The sequence below is a fragment of the Rhinopithecus roxellana genome, chromosome 1 (genome assembly GCF_007565055.1).
Source record: "Rhinopithecus roxellana isolate Shanxi Qingling chromosome 1, ASM756505v1, whole genome shotgun sequence".
NCBI lineage: Eukaryota > Metazoa > Chordata > Mammalia > Primates > Cercopithecidae > Rhinopithecus > Rhinopithecus roxellana.
In genome coordinates this window covers 177,209,178-177,229,997 of record NC_044549.1, presented here as the reverse complement: position 1 = coordinate 177,229,997, position 20,820 = coordinate 177,209,178, and the positions used below count along the sequence as shown (strand labels likewise).

Genomic DNA, 20,820 nt, shown 5'->3' with positions numbered 1-20,820 from the left:
GGTCCTTATACCAATCTTATTATAACATTAGACATCCTTCCTCCCTGGGGAAAAGTGAATATGGAATGGAGAGAGGCCATGAGTGTTCCACTAATTGATGTCCCTTCTTGAAGAAACCCGAAGCCTGATGAAACAAGGTTCCTCCAGCCTCACAAAAAATGTTCCACCTCATATATTTCAGTTATTTTCCTATAACTGATACATACCAGTGTTACAGGATATAGAAGTACACCATAGAAGTTAGGAGTGAAGTGCATGATTGCTCTCCATGATAGAGCGAGGGAGATTCAGATATGAGTATTGAGGAAGAGATGGGTTCAAATAATATGATAAAGACATAAAGAGTGAGATGATCAAGAAGGTATCTCTAATGAGGGCAGGAGTGACTTGCCAGAGGAATTTTAGGATTAGGTATCTAGTCCTCAATATAAAGTTATTTGCCTTATTTCCATCACCCCAGACTTTTAGCTAAGACTTCCGTAATGACTTGCATAGTATGTTGGGGATGAAAATCAAGGAACAGGGATGAATTCCCTGGACAGGACAGAGAGGAAAAGAGCAGCCTTGCCGGGTGGGATAGATACCAGTAAGACTAGGCATTCAGGTCAGATGTGGTGGCTCATGCCTGTAATCCCAGCACTTTGGGAGGCCGAGGCAGGTAGATCACTTGAGGTCAGGAGTTCGAGACCAGACTGGCCAAAATGGTGAAACCCCATCTCTACCAAAAATACAAAAATTAGCTGGGCATGGTGATGGGTGCCTGTAATCCCATCTACTCAGGAGGCTGAGGCAGAAGAATCACTTGAACCCGGGAGGCGGAGGTTGGAGTGAGCTGAGATTGCACCATTGCACTCCAGCCTGGGCAACAAAACAAGACTCTGTTTCAAAAAAAAAACTTTCAAAAGCAAACTTTTTCTGTAGAGGGCTAGACAGGAAATATTTTTGACTTTGCAGACTCTGTTAACTTTGTTAACTACTTGACTCTGTCATTGTAGTACAAAAGGAGTCATGGACAATAATCAACAAATGACCATGGCTGTATTCTGATAAAACTTTATTTACAAAAACACGTCATTGGCCAGATTTGGCCAACAGTCATAGTTTGCCACCCCCTGGACTACAGTATTTGACTCAACTGTAGGAGATAAATTACAGATTCTTTAAAAGTAAACAGAGAAATATTACCAAAGAAATAGCGAATGAGCTTTAAAAATATAAAAGTGTTTCTCTGTTATAAATAACAGAACAGCAAAAAATAACAAAAAAAAGAGGGAAACCATGTATAGCATATGTACTCATTATGAGCAGACTCCAGTCCTTTATTTTATTTTATTTTATTTCTTTTTTTTTTGAAACGGAGTCTCGCTCTGTCGCCCAGGCTGGAGTGCAGTGGCCGGATCTCAGCTCACTGCAAGCTCCGCCTCCCGGGTTTACGTCATTTTCCCGCCTCAGCCTCCCGAGTAGCTGGGACTACAGGCGCCCGCCACCTCAACCGGCTAGTTTTTTGTATTTTTTTTAGTAGAGACGGGGTTTCACCGTGTTAGCCAGGATGGTCTTGATCTCCTGACTTCGTGATCCGCCCGTCTTGGCCTCCCAAAGTGCTGGGATTACAGGCTTGAGCCACCGCGCCCGGCCCGACTCCAGTCCTTTTTAGAAAAAAGTAGGAATAAGCAAATTATTTTAAAAAATCAAATAATAAAACATTGACACTGTAGCCCACAGTCTTCTTTCTTTGGGGGACATAAAGATTCCAGGGGTCTTCACTGTTAACAGAGGTTGAGCAAACGAGCTTTCTTAATGAGTCCACGACTGCAACAAGAATACAAACATGGAAGGGAGGGCTGCTCAGAAGCACAGAATAACTCTCAGTATCTTAGCCAAGCCAAAGAGTTTAAACTGTGCCAAGAGATACAGTTTAACATTCTAGTTTTTATCTTACTGTGGTGAAGACATTCACAAAGGGCAAAGAACACGCTCCCCCTAACGCACAAATCTTTTGTGTTTGGGATGTAAGGACAATCAGACACAAGCTCTGATTGTCCAAAAGCAATAACCTCTGGTTATTTATATGAACTCTGATCTCTGGCATTCAATTTAGCCAGACTTCAAAACACAAATGGTAGAAGTCAAACCAAGGAAAGGGACTTCCAAAAGCAAGCCTTGAGGCCAGGGCTATACCAGGCCAACAAACCTCACTCCTTGTGCTCCGAAGCCAATACAAGCTCATAAAACCTGTTTAACAGCCAAGTCCAGGGTGCCTCCTGCCTGTTACCATCTATGCTTGGGGCAGTCCAGCTAATCATGCCCCTTCACATGTCAGTGTTGGCATATCCAAGGCTGGTTCCAGATAAAACAAACGGCCTGAGGCACCTCCCCTTCCTCAAACTCATGGACAGTTCCAAGCTCTCCAGCCCTATGTCTACTTTGCATTCTGTTGCTCTACTGGTCATGCTGCTGACCCCAGCTATTATCGTCTAGTGAGCCTTCACCATGCACAAGGGACAGGCAGCTGTACAGATCTGAGTACACAGGTGGAAGCCACAATTGAGGCCTATTGACTTTTATCTTGGAGACAAAGTCCTGTTCCCCCACCACTCCCTGATGTGGGTCACATGAAAAGGAATGTAACTCTTTGAGAATCTCCAGTCAACTCTTTGAGCATATCCTTGACCACTCTGCATGGGAGGCTCTGGCACATGACTCTAGATAGTGGGTTGGTTTGTCTGATGATGGAACCACCACTGTCTCCTTGACGTTCCCGCTCCATGCCCCTGGCTATAATATCCCCTCGCAGACTGGTTTAGGTAATGCCCCCACCGCCCAGCTTGTCAGGTATTCAGGACCCTCTACCTACCTATCTGCCACCTCCTCACCTAATTTCTCTATCCAGATGACACTAGCCTTGCAGGTGGGATCCAGATGGACACGTGATATGTGTTGCTTTAAGATGGCTCTTTCAGTACGGTTTCAGTACGGTTCTGCAGAATTATATTCCAGACTAAGTTATAGGCTTCTTTTAGCAAAGAGCCATGGTCCACACTTCCTTAGTTTCCTCTTAGCAGTTACCATGGAGTTGGATGCTTGACTTCATGGGTTCAACTATAGAGGAGAAAAAACCAGGAGTTAGGATATAGAAAAATGACATTTCAAGAGTTGGGAGAAAAATCAACTAGAGAAAAACGTGGACGTCATTAGACAGTAATATCTCCGTGAGCAAACATATGCATTCACTGCCAGAAATCATAGTAATAACAACCACCGTAAGTGCTAATGCTGAGCTAGCTTACTAGCACATACTATTACTATGATAATAGTAATAACAACTATCACTATTGCAATGTTGTTACAATATTAACAACATTAATATTAATATTGTTGTTAATATTGTAACAACATTGTAATAGTTGTTGTACCCACATTATTTTTTCTTATAATCACAATAGGTCAATGATGTAAGTACTACTATTATCTCCATTTTATATTATCTCATTTTATAGTTGAAGGGTGAGATTTCCACAGGCAGAGTAATTTTCCTAAGGCTATGCAACTTTCCAAGTGATGGACCTAGATCACAAACCCAGGTTCATTTGGTTCCAAGGCCTTCACATTTAACTTCCACAGTTGATTGCCTCCCAGTATTTGTGAGTAAAGGAAACAAAACAGTGACTGTCCAAATGGAAATGGGTAAAAATAAGGGTGAGGTTGTTTTAGGACCTGCCAAAATTAGGTGCATTGGTTTGGATGAGTTCACGTACAAGGAGCAGAATAACCAACTCCCAGGGACTTAAGAAATAAAGAACTTCCGTCATCTCACATGCCTAGTTGAGGACAGGCAGTTCCGTGCCTGGTATAATGGCTTACAGACATCTGTGATCCAGGCTCTTTTAAACTTCCACTCACCATTCTTGTTGGCTTTTGATCCTGGTTTCTATCTCTTTATCGGCACAAGATGGTCACCGCAACACCAAACATTACATCCTGGCCCCAGAATCCCAAACAGGATGGAGAGGGCGGCAGAAGCAAGTTCTCCTCATTAATAACGTCTTTCTCTTTACTGAGAAAGATCTTGCCCAGAAGCCCCCCAGCAGACCTCCCCATCTGTGTCACTGGCTAGAGTCCTAGCAGCAAGCGTGGCGGGGACAGTGGCTAGGAAAGTACCTCAGCAAAGGCTGGGCACATTGCCACCCAGAACCTCACAAAGGTTCTGCGAGCCAAGAAGTGGGAGGCTGGCGGATGGATGGCCAGGGACAGTGCCTGCATTTTGAGATGCCTCCTCTCTCAGGCAAGATTGGGCTCGGCTTCATTTTTTACTGTCATGGGATGAAAATTGCAGGACACTGAGATAGAGACCTATAAAATCCTGTGCTCACAATTCCTGGATATTATCCATTCAGCTCCTGCCCTCTGCCCAAGTAGGAACCTTCAATGCCCCAGAACCAGCTCCATGTACTCAGTTTGGGATATGAGGAAAGTGCCTGCCATCTGGAACTCAGTCACTGCTGTCATAATTGGTCAAACACTCTGGGAAGCAATGGTGTTCTGATCTCTTTTATTGCACAGCTTCCAACAAAGTTTGTGGCCCAAGTATGACAACCAATAGAACTCTTTCACTTTATTCTTGTCTCTTGAGAGTCTGGTTTTCTACTTGCTTTCTAAAAGAAACATAAAAGGCAAGTAAGCATGGCGTGTAAAAGTGAAGGGGGTGGGCTTCCCATGGGATATATGATGATTTTCTTACTTTGTTGCAAACATATGATATAGGAAGTTGCGTGAGAATCTTGCTTAAAACAATAGTGACAACCCTTTAACCCCATCTGCTTCCCGTTAATGGGAAAAGCCATTACATGGTAGTATCAAGAGGCCTCTGGATTTTCTCAAGGCTTTATCATAAGGCAGACGCTTAAGACAAAATTCTCCAACCCTTTGGTTCTAACCCTCTCCTTCTTAGTCCATTCAGAAAGCACAAAAGGTAACAGCGTCTAGCCGATACTCACGAGGGCTGGGTTGGTAAAGCGAAAACCTCTGTGTGCTGTGACAAATGTCACTGGCTGTGCTTTAGGTGGTTTGCAAAGCACAAAGTTAAGTTTCTGGATGATACTTTCACAATTAACAAACCAGATCATTATGCCCTTTCCAGAGTGAATTCTAGTTCTTAGGATTACTTTGCAGATTTAAAAACAATAAATATTTATTAAATATCCATTATTTACCAAGGTCACACCTCTAGGGCCTTGTCCCAAGTGTTTTCTGAACCACTGGCTTGGATGACTTGATGAGTCACTCATGAATCAGAAAATTGCAAAATATCATCTTCACTGAAGTTTACATCAGCACAGACTCAGATAGAGTTGAATATGTACTCCCTGGTTTCTGGGAAGGCAGAGATATTTCAAAAATAATTCCAGGAAGGCAATTGAGTGCTCCTTTTGATGCATTTGCCAAGTGGGACACAAAATAGACCTATATTTGTAAATAACAATCTTTTTCAAACATTGCCATGGGGATATGCCCAGCATATAGTGATCCTTAAAATATGTATTGTGAAGTAATAATCCACCTATATTCCGGTAATTTCCAAGTGTTTCTTCAGCCTTGACTCTACCCATGAACCTCAGATTCACACACGCAAACACCTTCGATCTACACTAGAGCCCGAGTGATCAACCTAAAGCACTCTCCTTCCGTAATCTCTTCTGTGACTCCCCATTACCTTCAGAGTAATGCCCCGCCTCCCCAGCACAGCCTGAGTACAAGTTCCTCCCTGACCCTGCCTCACCCTCTGGACTCACCTGCCGCTATTTGCCCCATCTCTGAACACCAAAGTTTCTGTAGTTCTCAATATAACACCCTTTTGCTTGTCTCTGCTCTAGCCATACTCTGTTCCCTTTGCACAGAATGCCCTTTCCTCCTTTTATCAGTTTCTTACCTATCACGCATGACTCAGTTTACGCATCATGTCTCTGGAGGGTCTTCCTCAAACCCCCGGGGTGAGTTAATTACCCCTCTTCTGGGGCACTGCATATGTAGCTCTGTCTTAACATGGACCACGTTGCTTTAAAATGATCAAAAACATGTTTCCTCCACTAGAGTTTAAACAAATTTTGCTTAGCTGTTTGCCCAGAGTCCCTAGCATAGTGTCTGACTCTTCATAGGCACATAATACATGCTTGTTGAACTTCAACTAAAGTGGTCACAACATCTTTCTTTTGTGCCTAGAAACAAGCAGAATTAAAGTGGAAAAGAAAAAATTACAGAGCTAAAATTTAGACACTTCAGAGGTCTTACTTGAGGTCAAATTTAAGAGGACTTTGTCCTGATCACTTTTTGGATGACTTTAGACTCTCTGCATGTGGCTGTAACAATTCCAGACTGCCACTACACTGTTCCAGTTATCTTTTGCTGCATAACAAACTACCCCTAAACTTAGTGGCTTAAAACAGCAACTTCTTTTCTTTTTTTTCTTTTTGAGATGGAGTCTCATTCTGTTGCCCAGGCTGGAGTGCAATGGTGCAGTCTCGGCTTACTGCAATCTCTGCCCCCTGGGTTCAAGCGATTCTGCTGACTCAGCCTCCCAAGTAGCTAGGATTACAGGCACCTGCCACCATGCCTGGCTAATTTTTGTATTTTTGTAGAGATGGGGTTTCACCATGTTGGCCAGGCTGGTCTTGAACTCCTGACCTCAGTGAGCCACCCACCTTGGCCTCTCAAAGTGCTGGGATTACAGCCGTGAGCCACCGTGCTCATGGCTGTTCTTTTCTGGAGGGTACAAAAGAGCTTCTCACACGGCAGGGGCGGCTGGCGGGCTGGACTCAGCTGGGCCCTCCCTTCTCCATATAATCTCAAGACTTCTCTCTGTCATCTCTGTGGCAGCTATCTTACACAGTGGTTGAACATCTCCAGCAACCAACAGGGAACCCGCCCCTCTTCTTAAAGGCCAGACCCGGGACTGACATGACATCTCTTCCAGCATACTCCTTTGCTCAAAGCAATCACAGGCCAGCCCAGGCTGAGGGAGGAGGGGAAGTAGACTCCACCTATCAAAGGGGAAGTAGACTCCACCTATCAAAGTAGCAAAACTGTGCAGCTCTCCTTAAGCCACCATATGCCCACAGGCCCGTGACTGAGCCTAAGTCTATGCCCCAGAATCCCCTGTAAAGCTCTACTGTTTACTCAGACTGAACTGACTTACAGAATGTGCCTGCCCCTGAACTAATCTCTGTGGCCAGGAGCTTGGGAAATCTTGATTAGAGCTGGAGGTGGAAACAATTCTGGGCAATATTATGGTTAAGAAACTCTGTAGGGGCTGAGCATGGTAGCTCACGCCTGTAATCCCAGCACTTTACGAGGCCGAGGCAGGCAGATCTCTTGAGCCCAGGAATTCGAGATCAGCCTGGGCAACATGACAAAAACCAGTCTCTACAAAAAATAAAAATAAAATACCTAGGCATTGTAGCACATGCCTATAGTCCCAGCTACTTAGGAGGCCGAGGCAAGAAGATCACTTGAGGCTGGGAGGTAGTGGCTGCAGTGAACTGTGATTGTGCCACTGCACTCCAGCTTGGGTGATGGAGAGAGACGCTGTCTCAAAAAAGAAGAGAAAATTCTGTAAGAAGGAGGTGGTGGTAGGAATTGCTGGGGAGGTGTCTTAGTTTAGGGTAATGTAACTGCAGAACCTGAGCAAGGCCTTGGATGCAGGTGATTTATTTGGGAGGTAATCCCAGGAAGCAGGAGTGAGAGAGAGGGAAGAGTAAGATAGGGAGGGAAGAAAAGTCAATGTGAGGGTGCTATGAGGAAGGGGGTTTGATTCTTTCTACTCTGAGATGCCCACAGAACATGTTCCAGAACTATTTACCTAAAGAACTGCAGACTGAGACATTTTCCCACCAGTTCTCATCCCTTACTGGTTGAAGGTTATACCCGAGGCCATTCACTCCCTGCAGTACACTTCGCAGGCTGCAGTTACAAGAGCAGAACAGGCTCCCAAGGCGTTAGAGAAGGCCCCAAGGCAGAAATGTGGAGAGGATGGGTCCTGACCTGGATGTCGTGCAAGATGAATCTGAGCCCCCACAGAAGTTCGACCACAGCTGGGGCTGATTTCCAAGGAGGCCCAAGGATGTGACACTGGACACCAAAACATCCGCAATAAGAGCCAACCAACAAAGGTTCCCTCAGGTCAGAGCCCAGCTTGCCTTGCCAAATGGCTCCCAGGGATCACTTCCGCAGCTGATGCAGTGGGCGCCCAGGAAGCACCTCCTTCCTGTGCAGAGGACTGGCACTGGCTGGCTTCCCTTGGGGCTATGCCCACCCGCCAGCACCACGAGGAACATACCTCTGGGTGATCAAAGTTAGGTTTATTGGCAGTTGTTGCAGCAAGGAAGACCACCCACACGAGGAACCATGGGTGTCTCAGTAGGACGGTGTCCAGAGGAGCTTCTCAGGAGGTCAGGGCTTGGGTTAGGTGATTTGGGGAAGATTGGGAAGCATGGTCTTGCTCGGGAGCTGTCAGAAAGTGGGATAATTTTATAATTGGGCGGCCTAACAATTTGTATCTAGGAGATTGTGGGAAGAACAGAGCAGGCTGGAGCTGTACTTGATAAACACCCCTCATATGTGCCAGGAGAAGGAGCTATTTGGTCATTTTCATAGTTTGCTGGGCATTCTTGTTTCAGTGTGGTGGTGTTGTCTCACTCTGCCACCGCCACAGAATGACCTTGTCTGATGTTGGTGTTCTGTGAAATTGTGTATGTTAAGTAAGGAGGGGACTCCAGCCAGACCTGGGGGTTGGTGACTTTTTCTTTCTCAGGTCTCACAAGACAGGCTCTGCACCCTCAGGAGAGTGGCAGGCACCCATGGTAATACAGCTGCGTGGCTCAAAGCAACAATCAAGACAGAAGAACAGGCACCAATCGATAAGCCACTTCTATCTCCTAAAGCTCTTTTGAAGTCTGGCAGAGACATTTGAGTGGCTTCTCTCCACCTCCTCAGCGACTCACAGTGTGATGTTCATGGTTGAACCTGAGTGATGCCAGCAGCAAGGAAACTGACAGGTCTCGCCGATCCATTTCCTGTCATTCACTTGAGGGTGACAAAGCATGGTGGTGACAGCTCAGATAACATTCCTGGCCACAAAATCCTTAGACTAAATGGAGCCTGGCTGCCAGGAAGGAGAGGAACAGGCATTCCAGATGCAGACTCTGCTACTGTGTGCAGCCACACAGGAGAGCTTTGAACAGGACTCTGAGCCTGGAGAGCAGCAGGATTTGTGCACCACTGCTACACTGATCAATGCCAATAGTTGGCCCAGGCTGGAGGATGGGCCAGGCATCCTAACACCATTGGGCAAATCAAAGGTTTAAGGAAGTCAGCACAGTTGGGGTATACAGTAGAGAAAGCTACATGTTTTGAAGAATGTGCATACTTCTTGAGTCCCCCCAAATCAGCCTCACCATCGGCACTTAGACAGTGCAAAGTTGAATGAGAACCTCATTAGAACTTCTGGAAGCTCATCTCTTTCTTACCAGACCCATGCTTAAGACTGGAGTCCTGGCAGAGGCTAATATTCCACATATGAGCCAGAGACAACCTCATCTATGCCAGGGGCATGTCACCCAAACTGAGGTCATATAATTTAAAACATAACTCCAAAGTTCAGTAAGCTATGGCGGAGACACCTCTGGTGCCTGTATCACATGTCCTCAGGCCTCCTCTGCTTTCCAGCACAGCTGCTGAATAGTTCTGTGCAGCCTCAGATTCCCTGAGCCCTGTGCTAAGCATCTTCTGCATTATGCACCAGGGTTTTCTCTGAAGGCAGAGTTACTCAAACATCCAGGGAGCAAGCACCCTGGCTTGCTAGGACAGTTAACACTCCCAGGATAACTGCCAGTCACTGAGGGGACAGGAGCCAGTAGATGGATGCCTGGCCTTTGTCTTTCAGGTGGATAATTGTAGAAATCATCCTGTAAATTTGTTAAGGTCAACAGAATCAAGGGGCAACTTTAACGTGTCCGTATATTGGCCCCACCTTCTGCCCCATCTCACGTCCTCACTCCCACACTCCTGTTTCCCATGAACTACCTGCATCCAGTCCTTGTCTCATGCTCTGCTTTCAGGGAAACCCGAACTAAACCATACATAGGCACAGTCTTTTATAACACAGGCTTTCTAGACTAACATGGCTGATGCACATTCGGTCTCCAACTTAGGCCCTAGAACGGAAACAGGGCCCAGCCATCCAGACACCTGTGGGAATCCTGCCACAGGGCCCTTGGCTCCACTCTAGGACTGGTCCTGCGTCCTGACATAATCAAGAAATTCCTTCCAGTTTTCTTGGCTGGGTCCTTTCTAGCAGGAACATTTTGATGGCATGTGACAGAAGCTGAAATTGAACCGGTTTAGTCCTGTAGAAGCAGGGGAGATTACTGGAAAAATACTGAAGCATCACATGAAATTGAAGGAAGCGTTCCCCAATCCATGGGGAGGGTAGGGATGCAGCTGGGCCTCAGGGGAAAAGCCATATTCCTGGCTTCTTCCACATGGAGGCCTGTGCCCCCAAACAGCTCAAGAGGCCCATATGAAAGACACAGGCATATGCAAATATCATAATGAGAGAGTGTTTCTGCAAGCTCCAGGGAGGAAGAAGCTTTGTCACTATTTTTTCTGTGATTAACTGGAGTGTCTAAAACAGTATCTGCAATATGGTATATGGGTAACAGACATTTGTTGAATGAATGAACAGTAGCGGGAGAAGGAGGGAAAGAGAAGAGGTGGGATGGGAAGAAGGTTTGGGGTGCGACTAAGGATGAAGCTATCTAGCCTCCAGCTTTGGATGGACCTTGCTTTTCCCAGGGATCATGGCTGGGGACATTATCCCACCTTCCTCAGCTCAGAAGCTTGCTGTGGCTCCCAGTTTCCTGTGGACAAAACCTGACCTCCTTAGTGTTACATGAAAATCCCTCACAAGTTGGCCCTTACCACCTCCTCTTCACACACCCTCCACTTAGGGCACACTGGCCCACAGTCCAGGGCCATCCTGAGGGAACTGTCTTAAGGGTCACTGTGCCCTTCTCTGGGACAGACATACATGTTTTGAAATAGTTTTTTTTGTTGTTATTTGTTTATTTTTGAGAGGGAGTCTCGCTCTGTTGTCAGGCTGGAGTGCAGCGGTGTGATCTCGGCTCACTGCAAACCTCCGCCTCCTGGGTTCACACCATTCTCCTGCCTCAGCCTCCTGAGTAGCTGGGACTACAGGCACCTGCCACCACACCCAGCTAATTTTTGTATTTTTAGTAGAGACAGGGTTTCACCATGTTGGCCTCGATCTCTTGACCTCATGATCCGCCTTCCTTGACTTCCCAAAGTGCTGGGATTACAGGCATGAGCCACCGTGCCCAGCCTGAAAGGGATTTTAAATTGCTTTTATGAGGGAAACACGTTATCTTGTTCATGTAATACTCTATAGCAGAACACAGCAGGGAATAATAGATTCTGCATAGATAGTAATACTCTTCTAACTCTGGAAAGAAAAGCATAATATTATATAGATAAAAAGAAAAGCATTTATAGCAATAATAATTGAAATGAAAGTACTATAGGAATAAAATATTTTAAATAAAAATTAGGTGGGAAAATTGACGTTGTACTTGATGAGTTGTGAGGCCAATGGCTTGTAATTTTTCTGAGAAAGAGAAGCATGAAATGAGTATTTTCAGTGTTTGCTGTTGTTGTTGCTATATATCTACCATTGTGTTTCCTCTTCAGAATGTGGCTTTTCATACATAAATACATTTGCACAGAGTAAATTTTGGATAAATTTAAACCAGGGAGTGGAAGATATGTCTTATATTCCAGCAAAGACTGTAGCGTGTGTGTGTGTGTGTGTGTAAGACATTCTGCTAAGTTGTAGGATGCTTGTGGACAAAGTCCTTATCAGCCATGACACAGAAATATGGATCAATAAGTGTGTATTGAATGGATGAACAAGGAAAGAGAAAAGCAGCCATTTAGACTGTGTGCCTAACACTGTGCAAGATGCTTAGCACACGTCATCTCATTTAATCTTCACAACCACCCCGCAAGGTGATTTTCATCCTGTCTAATTTACAGAAGGAGGAGCTGTGGCTTGCCCAAGGTCACAAAACTAACAAAAGGATTCAAATCCAGGAACGTCAGATCATGATGCCCTTGCCTTCTGCATTGAGCGCCGCACCCCTAAAAAGTTAGCTTGCGCCACCTAGTGGCAGAACTAAAACAGGAACCAGGAACCAGGAACCAGGTCAGCCTGCAACAAATATTAAAGCAGCAGGCTGCACAGCCCAAAGGAGCTTGTGAAACCTGGAGAAGCACAGGCAAGCCTGTGACCTGCACTCACCCCAACCCCACAACTGATAAAAGACAACGCAAGGCCCAGAATCAGATAACCTGGGAAAGTGTGCTGTAAATGAAGCATCATTTCCTCTTGAAATACATTTTTTTTTCTTCCTGTACTGGGAACATAAAAGTCCCTCACCATCCCTTTGCCCTCTCAGCATTTCCAGGGCTTCCCTTGACCTCAGTCTGCTGTCCGCCACCGCCCCCCCCCCCCCCCCCCCCCCCCCGCTCCCGGATCCAGCACCTTTTTAACACTGAGGATCTAACCTTGTGCTCATGAGGCCTGGCTTGGTGGCGACACGTCACCCAGCACACGCAAGGGCTGTCCCACGAACGAAATGGCAGGCACACGCAGCACTCCAGACTTCCAGCTCATCTGTGAACAGCTGCGGTCATTTGGTGGCAAAAACTCTACAGCCTACCCACTACCCTCCTAGCTGCAGTCCCACCTGCTCCGTTTTCACTACAGTCATTTTTGAAGAGGGGCGGTGTTTCTCCTGCAGTTGACTGAGGATGTTTACAGAGAAGCCATTGTTCAAGCTACTGTACACTGCCTCCCGCCCCCACTCAAAACACATGAAAAGTTGTTCTGCCCTAGAAAATATAGGTGCCTTAGCCAGCAGGCAGGTAAACATCCTCATGGTCTATGCCCTGCTTTTGTGGTCTGATTCATTTTCTCCATCATTCTCTCTCTCATGCTCTGTCTCTCTCATTCCTTCTCTCCCTTCCTCGGTCTCTGTATCTGTACCTCTGTCTTTCATAAGTAGAAACACACATACACACTGTGATATAAGAACATATAAAATCACATCTAAGGATATTGGAATACAACTTAAGGTGAGTGCAAAAAAGGGCAGAGAATGGGCAGTGCAAAAAAGCTGGAGTTGTCGAGGGAGAAGACTGCTGGGCCCCGCATGCTAAGGCCTTCTCTGAACAGCATCCAGTTTGGACACAGTGAAGAACACTGACAATCCCAGGCCAATGTGCCTTCAGTTCCTTAGAGAGAGAGAAAAAAGCTTGAAGACGAAAATCACTGTGAGAATCAGAGAAATGACAATGAGGCATCTCTCTGTTTTCACTTGAGATAGGTATGTATTTTTAAATGTCTCGCTTACCTCAGGTGGGTGGTGAATTCTAACGCACTTTCATGCCAGTTACCTCTGCACACCAGTGGGAGGCATCCCTGAGTGCTCTCTGACAGCTGAATGGATCTTCTCAGAGATGCCCTTATTCCAGCACTATTTCTGCAATGTGCAGCAAGCACTTGTCCTTGGAACCAGTTTCCTGCACTTGGGAATGAGGCGATGGAGACTGAGGAGCCCCAGGTAGGGGCCAAACAGAACCTTGCCTGGGGTGGGCTCCTCGTCAATGTGTGTGTGGACGGGGCATGGCCAGGCAGGGCAGAACTTCCTGACCAGCCTGGAGTGTGTGGAAAGCAGACTGGTTAATAACAGGCGCCATTCCAGCTCCTATCATTATGCATGGCACATAGCAAGAACTTAACAAATATTGATTAAATGAAGAAGAGTAGCAGACAGTTACTTCATATTTTTCTACGTGCCAGGCCGTGTTCTAAGTACATTGCTTATGCTAACTCATTTTATCCTTTCCACACTCCAGTGAGGCCGGTGCTGTTATTGTCCCCATTTTACAGATGGGAAGACTGGGCAGAGAGAGGCTAAAGTGCCCAAAATCAAACTAGAAAAAGGCAAAGCAAGGATGTACATGAGTATGAGTATGAAGCAGGTGCTGTGCTAACTGCATACAACTGTTATTTCATTTGACCCTCATAGCACCCTGTGAAAGTATATCATTGTCCCCATTTTATAGAAGAAACTGATGCTCAGAGAGGTTAAAATAATTCCCACCAATAAGTGGCAGACTCAGGATTTGAACCAAGGACAATCTGACTTCAGACATAGACATAGGGGATTAGCTCCCCCTATTGCCCATTCAAGAGAGTTCTTACGCTGTTGGGAAGCAGCCTGGCAGTGTCCAGGGTTGTCCTATATGCCTGCTGGGCCCTGGCTGACTGGGCCCTGACAACCAGCATCCTGAGACTGGCTGGAGGTTCAGGGACAGGCTGGGGAGGGGTGCAAAGGCCCTATCTGCTCCCTTCCAGTCGTCTGGGGTGTTCTCACATTGGCAAGGGCAGAGTGCTCCCTTCCTCTGAGTGGGTCAGAGATGCCATTGATAGGCCCCTGGAAACCAGAACTGCTGGTTTCTTCTGGCCCCTGTCTCAGATGCCAGCCTCTGGAGAGTGAGAGTCAGTTGGAAATCCAGCCCTTTCCTCCTCTCTGAGACCATCTCCTCTGGAGGGGTGCTTTCCTCTTGGCACCTTTGTGCCACATGGGAAATTCAAGCGTCCTTTGGTCCTTTTGGGGAAATAATCCTGCCAACAAAAAGACCCCTTCATACTAACACAGGAGAGAGAGGGCCCAATTTATCACTGGGCAAGCATTAACAGACTTGCATGAAAGTGATGCCAAAGTCAGGACAGAATTTCGCGCAAATTTATACAATAAAGTCGAAGAAAGAACAATGAAAACTTATCTTTTTGTCTCGAGTGACAAATGGATGGGTCTTGTGATTGTTTCCTGTGTACCACAAGAGACTCCTGAGTTAATTTCCAAGGTGTGTGTTAATATTCTACGGATTGGAATGTCCTAGACTTTGCATTATAAACTCTAAAAGTCAAGAAGGCTCCCTAAAGGGTGCCTCCCACCTCAAAGGAAGTAACATCATTTTATCCTTACTGTGTCTTCTGAAAAACCACCAATATTATTCCTCCAAAACACCTCTTTTTAACAAAAATTTAGTGACATGACCCTTCCCATTTCTCTGTGCATCACTTGGTGGGAATCTACAGTGAGTAGAGTTGACCAAAAACTTAATGTTTATTACCTATATTATTTCCATTACCCTGGGAACCTCCTTTTATTGATGCAGAAACAGGTGCTAAATAATTCTCCTAAAATTGATGTGGGGGAGCTGAGGCTTGAACCCAGATATTTGACATCAAATGTCTCTTCTCTACTCTCAAAGAATGTGTATATAAACATTCTATAGCAAGAAAAGAAAGGTAATAGAAAAAAAGATGAAGTTAGTAGAGGCGTTTTTTAATTCTTCAGTGTGTGAGCACCATGCCACATTCTAGAATAGAACTGTTCAAGAGAACTTGCTGTGAAGATGGAAATGTTCTTTACTTGAGCTGTCCAGTATGGTTGCCTCAAGTCACAGCACATGTGCGCATGTGTACCTGAAATGTGGTAGTGTGACTACTAAGGCACTGGCTTCTTAATTTAATTGTATACATTTTAGTTTAAATGCAGGGCTGAGCACGGTGGCTCACACCTAGAATCCCAGCACTTTGGGAGGCTGAGGCAGGAGGATCACTTGAGCCCAGGAGTTTGAGACCAGCCTGGGCAACATGGCAAGACCCTGTCTCTACAAAACATAAAAAATTGGCTGGACATGGTAGCACATGCCTATAGGTCCAGCTACTTGGGAGGCTGACCACAGGAGCTGGAGGCTGCAGTGAGCTATGACCACACCACTGCACTCCAGCCTGGGTGACAGATAAAGACCTTGTCTCAAAATAAGTAAATAAATACATACATAAATAAATAAATTTACATTTAAAAAGCCACACATAGCTAGTGGCTACCATGTTGAACAGCGCAAAAGCCCCGCTAGGCATATCTTGAGATGTCACTGAGGCCAGTAACTGACTGGCTGTTTGCTTCAGACCTCGGAGTGAAGGTCCTGCAAATGTCAGCTGCCGGGCACTCACATGAAGCATGCTGCCCCTTGGGAAGGGGAACACATGGGCACAGAGGGTTTCTGGCTGCACTGCTCTCCTGCAAGCTGGCCTGGGCTTGGGCCTACCAGCACCAGAGTCCCATGACTCTGGCTCCCCCAGAGGCCCTGGCACTGTCCATTCACCACCATCCTAGGAGTGCTGCTGTTCGCTCTGCTCCTCCTCTTCCTCCTCCCCATCCCCCAGTCCAGAAGGCCAGCAGTCCTCTCGAGTTTGCCTCTTCAGACATACCAGGACAGCTTCATTCAAGTATAGAAATAGTCACTTGCTTGCTCAAAGTCACTTCAGAACAGAGCTGAGAGGAACCTTGGAAGTCATTCCTTCATTCCCCCTACCCCCACCCCATTTTACAGTTGAGAAGCCAAGACCTAGAGAGGTGATCAGTATCATCTTTGGCCTCCTTGCCCAGGGCAGTGACCCACTGAGTCCACAGATGGGGCAGGAACACGTGTGTGTGCAAGAAAAACAGGAACCATCTGGCTGAGGTCAGTCATTTCTTCTGCCTCTTTATGTCCACAGGATAGTTTTTTAAATTGATGATGAGGAAGGTGCATGTTTGGCAAAGAGGACAAAGCTTCCAATCGTTTAACTGCCAACACATACATTGGGGTCACTTATTGGTGAGAAACATTTCTGTACTGTTCTTACAGATTCTCTGTAACATAATTCTAGTTTTTAAACCCTGCCTTGCACAGAGATTAGGCCCCAGTTCTCACAAATAAAAAATGCTTGGAGCATATTTATTGATTGCATGACATTGTTTATCCACTTTGAAATGAGTAGTACTAACAATCTTAACACTTTTCCAAGCAGAAAGTTCTCCTTCATGGCTAACTTCACTGTTTTTCCCCCTCTAATTCAGCGTGGTATGGAGAGAGCTTAGCCGAGCCAGATGGACAAGTCATTAATAGGCTACATTCTGCTAGGAATATGTAAGCTATATATGGCAGACTTTGTTTAAGGTTCAGAGTTCAAGGTTTCAGCTATGGTCACGCGGATCATATCAGACTTGAAGTGAGAGCTGCTCTCCTGATTTGAAACAGTCTGTATAACAAACTGTTGGGCACCATTGAAATGTATCAGGGAACTCGCTGCAATAAAAACACTCAAAATGAATCATCCCAAAGTTCTAGCAACCAGGAAACAGACACAGTAAGGTGAGTAGTCTAGGTTCCCATGGGCATTCTAACTCATTTTTAATGACATCTTATGAGTATATGGCCCCATTTCTCTCTGTAATTAGAGCTAATAAATACCTTCAAAAGGATGTTTATGGCAGACTTTGGAATATTAACTCGTTATTATCACAGTTATGTTGCTGAAGGTGAAGCCTGATTTTGAATACAGAAACCACAGCCAATGCCTCACTCACCTCAAAATGCAAATGTAGCAAAAATTAATCCAATGGGACTGTTGTCTCGTATCTGGCCAGAAAGATGAGAGTAACTAACTTGTCTGAAAGTTTCAACTGCTTCCATCTTATGCCTTGGAAAGTTTTTCAATTACCCAAACACTACTGTAAAAGAAATTCAATGGTAGTTGGAGTCAAAAGTATTTGTACTGAAATGCCAAGCTAGTTATTTAATGACTGTGATAAATTAAATTACTTTTCAAGATTATTCACTCCTTCCCTCCACCACCTCCATGGAAGAATTGTATTTCCCTGTCCTTGACTTTAGCTCAGCCATGTGACCGTTCTGGCCAATGAAACACTGGCAGATCCAATGCAAGCCAAGACTTGAAATGTGCATGGGCAGTGGGACTTGGCTCCTGCACCTGTCCCAGCTGGTTCACTGGCCCAAGAAGGAAGAGAAACCTAAGACTGGACCCAGACTTAATCTGCAGTTTAGAGTCATTCAGCCAAACCCAACCAAGATCAGCCAACACCCAGATGACCAACAGACACTTAAGCAAGAATAAATGACTTTTGTTTTAAGTTTTGGGTTGGCTTGTAATGTAACAATTCCTGATTGATACATTGGCAAAGACTTAGTTTCAGTTACTATGAGGATATGATACCAACTTCATAATGTGATCTGAACAATGCGATGCTATGATCCCTTTACTCATTGAAGACCAATAATGTCCCACTCCTGCCTTGACTTCCCCAATGGTGTATGTTATAATTTAGCTAAACTGGGACTACATTTCCCAGAATTCCCTTCCCTGGTGGTCGTGGGTTAGCACTGACCACAAGAGAATTTTTCTGCAAGATTTGGAAGCCAGAAGTAAAGCAGCAGACATGGTTTTTTTTTTTTTTTTTTTTTTTTTTTTTTTTTTTTTTTTTAGGCTCTGAAGGCTGGAGCAGGATCCCAGGAACAGTGGGTGCTCATGCATGTTGCAATCTGCTAGCTTGCCTTGTTCTGGGCCAAGTACTTACGCAACTCTGTGGAGACAGCTGCCAGCTTCCCCTGGGAGTCACCCACAGCAGTAAGGTTGGAGGTAGTGAGACAGGTGTAGGTTCTGGTTTGTATTTTCTCTTGTTCACACCAAGCTTCCTTTTCTGACTACCAGTTTGGCCGACCAATTACTACTTTAGGCTCAACATCAGATGCAGAGATAACCACCTTCCCTGGATGCCTCCACTAGCTCCCATGCCATGTGAAGTCTAATGCTTATAACACATCTCCATTCTCTCTCACTCATGGTTCTTCAGCTTCTCTGGATTGAACCCTGACACATTATGGCTGAGTCCATTGTTGTCTAAACCTGAAAATTCAGAAAAGTTCCTCAGAACATAGTCTCGAGTAATTTATTATGGAACAAGAAACACATAAGATTAAACCATCATTTATTGAGCCCTCACTAGGTACAAAATCTGTGCTAAGTGCTTTACATGCATTATCTCATTTAATCTCATAAAATAGTCCCCAATCCCCTATCCAGTATGCCTTACTCTCATCACCGTCATCAGTTGGTGGTTCGGAGATACCTGCTAGCTACAGTAATGCTCTAAGTCCTCACTGCCATTAGGAATTGTACACTGGGACCCAACGTCCTCTGGGGTGAACCAGGTGGACTGTGCTGTCCTAAAGTCCACACAGGTAGTGCCCACTGATTTTGGTCCAAAGATACAATCTTTGACCCTATCAAACATTCAGTTCTCCTCTAAGTATGAAGTCTGGCCCCAGATATTTGCCTAGTGACTGGGTCCTGATACCACAGTCACATCTCACATGGGAATTGCCCCAAGTGTCGATCCTCCTGGACTGAAGCAATGCTGGTGGCCCTGTGCACTCATTGGGATCTCCTACTCCTTACTGGGCATGTACCCCCATTTAGGAGCTACTTCAATTACCAAATCAAATACCTCTCACTTGCCAGAACTGGGACTGAGGTGGCCACCTTCCTTGGAAACAGCCTGCTGGGCCTACCTGTGCCTCCACAATCTACATTGGTAGCTAGGTTAGTTTCCCAGCATTTGTCCTATCTCAGCAGGTGCTGCGGCAAAGTTTTCCAGGTTGTACAAAGATGACAGTTAGTGGGGCTTCTAATTAAGATATTCAAGTGGATTTGAGTGGCGTTTCAGTATCAGTAACTGTGGTAGTTACGTGCTACATTAACTCGGCCAAGCTGGAACTATTTCCCAGTATTCTCTTCCCAATATGGTTCTGGGTTACAGATGAGTAAAAAGGAGAAATTGGTGCAAGGTTTGAAAGGCAGAAAGGAGGGCCGGGCGCGGTGGCTCAAGCCTGTAATCCCAGCACTTTGGGAGGCCGAGACGGGTGGATCACGAGGTCAGGAGATCGAGACCATCCTGGCTAACACGGTGAAACCCCGTCTCTACTAAAAACTACAGAAAACTAGCCGGGCGACGTGGCGGCGCCTGTAGTCCCAGCTACCCGGGAGGCTGAGACAGGAGAATGGCGTGAACCCGGGAGGCGGAGCTTGCAGTGAGCTGAGATCCGGCCACAGCACTCCAGCCTGGGTGACAGAGCGAGACTCCGTCTCAAAAAAAAAAAAAAAAAAAAAAAAGGCAGAAAGGAGGCAGCAGCTGTGATGCTGGAGAGCGCTCCAGTGTAATGTGGTGAGAGACAGCTGCAGAGGTGCTGGTCGGTTGGCTTTCATCTTCCCTCTTTCCTACATGCCTGGGGCTTCTTCCTGCCAGCTTTACTGACCAACAGCAACTCCAACCCCACTACCGACGCTTGGCTGTAAGCTCAGAGGTAATCGCGCCAGAGATGCAAAGACCCTTCCAGACTTCTTCACCAGCCCCTTCCAGGGTTCCCACTCCTGCAGCTGGACATTCTTAACTTCCAAATTTCCCCAAAGTTCGAACTTGTCCACCTGCGCCAGAGAAAAGGACATGCCTTTTTTCCCCCTAATTTGAGTGGTAAAGTCTGAAGACCGAAAAACAATTTTCTTTTTTAAAATGCTAACTTGCTTTCCTAGAATTTGAACAATATTCATTCATACATTACAAAGAATTGTTTTGTTCTGAGTTCTAGGGCTCTTCTGTAAGTGCATCTCTGCAAGTATGTAGAGAAAGGTGGAGAATCCCCCCACTCTACCTCCACCCGCATTTTAAGCCTTTGGTGGAATTGTGATTTCTCTTTTATGTGCCCTTTGTTTTAAAACCTTAGCAAGCAATAATTTGTAAACTGGTTTCCCAGTCAAATATGTAATGATGGCAA

The 20,820-nt window shown here is 45.6% G+C and overlaps 1 protein-coding gene across 2 annotated transcripts in view; it reads left to right on the top strand.

Annotated features, from left to right (window-relative positions):
• The window catches only part of GALNT15 (polypeptide N-acetylgalactosaminyltransferase 15), a 126,744-nt gene that overhangs the window by 56,900 nt on the left and 49,024 nt on the right, over positions 1 to 20,820 (top strand). Inside the window, exon 11 of one of the 2 annotated variants that reach the window (XM_030933450.1) lies at positions 8,804 to 11,179. The exons of the other annotated variant lie outside the window; for it this stretch is intronic. Coding sequence (XP_030789310.1) covers positions 8,804 to 8,962 — 159 coding nt within the window. The 3' untranslated portion in view covers positions 8,963 to 11,179. Of the gene's footprint in view, positions 1 to 8,803; positions 11,180 to 20,820 lie in introns of those variants that run through there. 2 annotated transcript variants of the gene reach the window in all.